This window comes from Lactuca sativa, chromosome 6 (assembly GCF_002870075.4).
Source record: "Lactuca sativa cultivar Salinas chromosome 6, Lsat_Salinas_v11, whole genome shotgun sequence".
In the NCBI taxonomy this organism is placed as follows: Eukaryota; Viridiplantae; Streptophyta; class Magnoliopsida; order Asterales; family Asteraceae; genus Lactuca; species Lactuca sativa.
In genome coordinates, this window is record NC_056628.2 from 45787075 (window position 1) to 45792218 (window position 5144).

At 35.1% G+C, this 5144-nt stretch overlaps 2 protein-coding genes across 2 annotated transcripts; both read left to right on the forward strand.

The window, feature by feature from the left end:
* On the forward strand, positions 1–1768 carry LOC128126783 (1-aminocyclopropane-1-carboxylate oxidase homolog 1-like). The gene is made up of 6 exons (XM_052764897.1): positions 1–602; positions 868–958; positions 1092–1154; positions 1434–1483; positions 1581–1608; positions 1730–1768. The coding sequence occupies exons 1-6, from the start codon at positions 1–3 to the stop codon at positions 1766–1768; spliced, it is 873 nt and encodes a 290-aa protein (XP_052620857.1).
* A 247-nt stretch (positions 1769–2015) lies between these two features.
* On the forward strand, positions 2016–4776 carry LOC111887484 (neutral ceramidase 1). Its single transcript, XM_052764898.1, is given in 12 exon segments — positions 2016–2039; positions 2157–2221; positions 2314–2368; positions 2630–2812; positions 2878–2910; positions 3074–3132; positions 3276–3484; positions 3562–3596; positions 3598–4094; positions 4096–4182; positions 4283–4541; positions 4619–4776. Coding segments are annotated over 12 exon segments (1593 nt in total). The 3' UTR covers positions 4706–4776.
* The last annotated feature ends 368 nt before the right edge of the window (positions 4777–5144 follow it).

The following is a 5144-nucleotide window of genomic DNA, read 5'->3' on the forward strand; positions in this document are numbered from 1 at the left end:
ATGGCTGCCACCATTGCTTCAGTCGGCTCAAGCTACGATCGACAATCGGAGCTCAAAGCTTTCGACCAAACAAAAATCAGCGTCAAAGGCCTCGTCGATGCTGGAATCCGGAAAATCCCTCCCATCTTCTTCCACCTACGGGACACCACTCCCAAAATATCCACCGCTGCTATCAAGATTCCAAGCATAGACCTTCAATCGACCCATAGAGCATCGATAGTGGAGATAATCCGTGAAGCCTCCGCGAACCTAGGTATTTTTCAGGTGGTGAATCATGGGATTCCTGTGAGTGTTATGGATGAGGCGGTTCAAGGAGTTCGTGGATTTCACGAACAAGATGTCGATGTGAAGAAAGGGTTTTACACGAGGGATATTTCGAGTACATTAGTGTATAACAACAATTACGATCTGTATAGTTCCCCCGCCTTGAACTTGAGAGACACCTTCTTTTCATTTATGGCTCTGTCACCTCCGCCGCCTGAGGAATTAACGGAGGTTTGCAGAGACATTCAAATCGAGTACTCAAATCAAGTCATGAAATTCGGAGGCGTACTTTTCAGATTATTCTCAGAGGCATTGGGGTTAAACGTGAATCACCGGAGGTTTACAAAGACATTCAAATTGACTAGTTTTTTTTTCATACGTATGGTTCAAGATCAATTTCTCCATTTCCCCCTCTCTCTCTATCCCTCTCTATCTCTCTCTCTCTCTCTCTATCAAAACATCAAACAATTTCTCAATTTCTCCTAGGTTTCCATCTTTCATCTTGTTTTCATCTGTGACTCCATGATCGCCTCATTCTCTCCTCAACGTTTCATCTGCCACCATCTGGGAAATTTTTACTTTTCTTGTTCCCTTCAATTTTAGTTTTAGCTTAAGTGATGTACAATTCGTTAACTTGTGCTATTTCATGCAACTTGATATGCTACAAGAAGAGAATGACAATGTCCTTGAGAAGGTGGGTTCTAATTATGGTATTCTTTGTTTATATATATATATATATATATATATATATATATATATATATATATATATATATATATATATATATATATATATATGGTCTTCATTGTTGAATTTATATTGTGCAGCTCAGGTTTGCTGAAGAAAGTTGTCAAGATGCAGAGATGAGGGTTAAGGAGCTGAAGAAGATGGTGCTCACCCATATTCTTCTTATTTTGTGTCTGTCATATATTGGGATCTAAAAGGTTAAATACTTTCTATTCCCACTGAAATAATAAATATGATCTAATCTAATCGTTTCACTATTTTGAACTTAAGAGTTATGACACTCATATCCCAATTTGTTATTTAAATCTGAGCCCATTCTTTTATTCACTTCACTAGCTATTAGTTTTTCTTGAGTTAATATGGTCTTGGTAGTTGTGTCTCGCCACTTGCCATCATTCTTAATCTTTCAACGTATCATTTAGGTGGCTGCTCTTGGTGAAGGAATATCTTTGGAAGCGAAATTGTTAAGAAGGTTAATAATATCCTATCAAATGCATTAGTGTCATTGTATTTTCTTTATTGTTGCCTTCTCCACAACGCTGATATATGCAATTTCAATGTGTTTTTAGGAAGGAAGCTGCATTGAGCCAAATAGAGGTAGTTATATATGCTAAATGATTTATTTTTTCGCTCATCTTATGTTCTTAAAGTTACTGGCCTTCAGACAATTGATAATATATATTTACTTCTTACCATTGATTTACTTGTACATTGACAGGATGCACTGAAAGAGGCCAAAAAGCTAAAGATGGAGTAAACAAAAGAATAGAGTTTCTGATGCATCGGGTGTTAGGAATACAAAAAGGTGAAAACCAGAGATAACAAGTTAAAGGATGAAATTGAAGCAGCATCGCTTAAGAAGCCCGGATTAGTTAGAATCTGATGAATCATCTGCAGAGGTGTTGACTGATTGTCAAGGTCAACTTTCACGAAGTTCCATTATTGACCATTCTAAACAATCAAACGGTAACAATTTAAAGAATTTTGAAGGAAAGCATTCAACAATGGAGTTATCTAGCTATGAACCTGTGTGAAAGTCTTCTTCACGTTTGAAAGTTCCAGTTATTCCTGATCACAGATACATCTGGCAGTATGGTTTCTTTTGTATTGAGTACTTTTATTCTTCATCTGTGATTTGTGTTTAGTTGATAAACATTGTTCATGTTATTTGGTGTTGTTCTTGCATAGGGAAAGCTCCCAGTAGTCAATCGTAAGTCAACCTAACCTATCTTTCTTCTTTCTCACATTGAAAAATTGGAAACTTTAAATCTCAGTTTTTGTTGATCAGGTACTTGTTAATAGATACCCAATATCATTTCTGCTGCTATCAGTCATGGATGTACAATGTTGCATCCTGGTAATATATTTTTACATAATTCACAAAATATAACGGTTTCCTGGTGCAATTGCCTTGGTTGACTGGTGTTGTTCAATCATGATTAGGAAAAAAACAGTAATGGAGTTAGGGATTAGGACCTGCTCATGGATTCCCCTACCTAACAAAAATTATAACAAATATTTTATTGTATTCCCTATTCACATAATTCTAGGCATAAATAATTTATAAAATCTTCATTTATTTCATTCATGTATGTCAATGTCTTGACTCTTGAGGCAGATAATATCTGGTGTGGAGTATTGCCACCGTAATATGGTGGTCCACAAAGATCTTAAAACTAAGAATCTTCTATTGGATGCCAAATGTAATGTGAAAAGTGCATATTTTGGTTTGAGTAATACCATGCGTGATGGACATTTTCTACAAACAAGGTGTGGAAGTCCAAATTATGCAGCCCCTGAGGTATAACACACAAATCAGACTAATATTTTCAGCATAAGATTTAACATTCTTTTTTAAAAAAATAGGTTATATTTGGTAAACTATATGTTGGGCCCGAGGTAGATGTATGGCGCTGTGGTGTTATCTTGTATGCTCTTCTTTGTGGGACCCTTCCTTTTGACGACAAAAACTTTCCCAACCTTTTTAAGAAAACTAAGGCCTGTCAGTTTAATATTTGATTAATTCCCATTTATACCCTCTTATTTTGATTTGTTGTTTAAGGGTGGAATATATACCCTTCCCAGTCATTTGTCACCGGGTGCTAGAGATTTGATGCCAAGGTACTTTAATATTTGTAAATCTTGATGCTTGCATGGTACTTTAATACTTTACTGTTGTTCTAATGTTCTATATTTACACTTATAATCGGTGATAAAGTTACTGTCTTTATAGGCAAATAGAACATATTTTTTTTGCTCTATAGGTATGGAGATTTATACACAGAAAAGAATGTTGCCATTAGTTGTATACACACCCATGCTCGCCCTGGAGGTTATCTGCAATATGTGGTGTATATTGTTACATCTTTAGGATTCGTACGCCAATCATTTGACATAATAGTTGATGGCATTTACCAAAGCATCATTCGTGCTCATGAAAACCTTCATCCTGGATCAGTTTTTGTAAACAAAGGTAAAAATATCTTAATTTTGTTAGCATTATTACCTGTGGGCCATTTATTTATGGTAGTTTTGGTATAAAACTTGGAGGAGAGATCTTGGATGCAGGTGTGAATCGTAGCCCTAACTGCTTATCTTAACAATCCTGCAACAGAAAGGGCAAAATACAAGTATGATGTGGATAAAGAAATGACACTTTTGAAGTTTGTAGATGATCAGTGGGGTCCAGTGGGTGCCTTTAACTGGTTTGCTACTCATGGAACTTCAATGAGTCGTACAAATGAGTTAATCAGTGGGGACAACAAAGAAACATCTGCACGCCTCATGAAAGATTGGTTCGATCAGAAAAGTGTTAGTGAAAACCCACGAAGAGTCTCACAAACAAATCGTAAGTTTATTAAAATAATTACCAGTTAAAATTGTTTATTTTTAATCTTATGGTGTTTTTATACAAACCATGAGTTGTTGGAACTCGCGTCTTCATTTCAGTCAACTTCTGGTCAACCAACAACCAAGTATTTGAGCATATCAAGACGTGTTAGAAGTGTTCTTAGATCTGCAAATAGGCCAATATTTGTATCTGCTTTTTGTCAATCGAATTGTGGGGATGTGAGTCCAAATGTGCTTTTGCATAGATACTAGGTTACCCTGTGATTTTAATCATAGTACTTGTGGTGGGAAGAATGAGTTGTGTTATGGAAGAGGACCAGGGTTCATGTTTTTTTATACATTATAATCCTTCTCTTGATTTGTTTTTAACTTTTTATTTTGCTTTATGTATGAATGTCGAATTTTTTTCAATTAATGATAGATACCTAGATGAATTTGAAAGCACGCGTATAATTGGGGAGAGGCAATTCAAGAAAGCTGCTGATCTTTGTAAAAATGTTGCTGAAAAATTAACTGGAAATATTGATTTTCGTCATAGTTATTTGGATTTTTCACAGCTTGAGGTGAAAAAAGGAGGGAATGAGAGTGTTAAAACATGTCCTGCTGTCATGGGATTTGCATTTGCAGCTGGAACAACTGATGGGCCTGGGGCTTTTGATTTTAAGCAAGGGGACAACACTGTAAGTTAAAACAAATCGTGTTTTATGAGTTTTTTCAATTTTTTTTATATATTTGAAAACTTTTAATTATTTTTTAGGGGAATCCATTTTGGAAATTGGTGAGGAACTTGCTAAAAACGCCAAGCCAGGAGCCATGTGAGGCACACATTAAGAAGAGTCCTTGAGTGGTGTTGCTAATGAAGAGTGGAGACAAGTGAGGGAAACATTTAAAAAAATCAGCAGAAATCTTGTTTACAGTGCGGCACACCTTAGGTTATTAGAACTATTAGTTTGTAAATTTATGCTACAACTTCAATTGATTTGTTTTATCTTTCCATGGAACAATATTTGTATGACATTAAATTTTATGTAATGGATTTTATTTTTTTGTATATTATATTTTATTTTCTATTATGATATATTAAATGCAAATTTAATTTGAAAATTAGTAAATCTATTAATAATTTTTTTTAAACATTTAAATTACGATACGCAAAAAGGTGTGTCATCTTCATTTATAACATGCCCTTTCTTGACAGGGGCTTTAATGATACGTAATGCGAGTCGTAAGGTTACGACACGCAAATTTGTGTCGTCTTCATTTATGACAAGGTTTTCCTTGAT

Bases quoted from the DNA above. Each gene is read 5' to 3' on its own strand.
- LOC128126783 (XM_052764897.1), top strand. From the start codon at position 1: ATGGCTGCCACCATTGCTTCAGTCGGCTCAAGCTACGATCGACAATCG. The intron at 603-867 runs GTTTACAAAGAC...CTTCAATTTTAG, and splicing joins TTAAACGTGAATCACCGGAG to TTTTAGCTTAAGTGATGTAC. The intron at 1,155-1,433 runs GTGCTCACCCAT...CGTATCATTTAG, and splicing joins TTAAGGAGCTGAAGAAGATG to GTGGCTGCTCTTGGTGAAGG.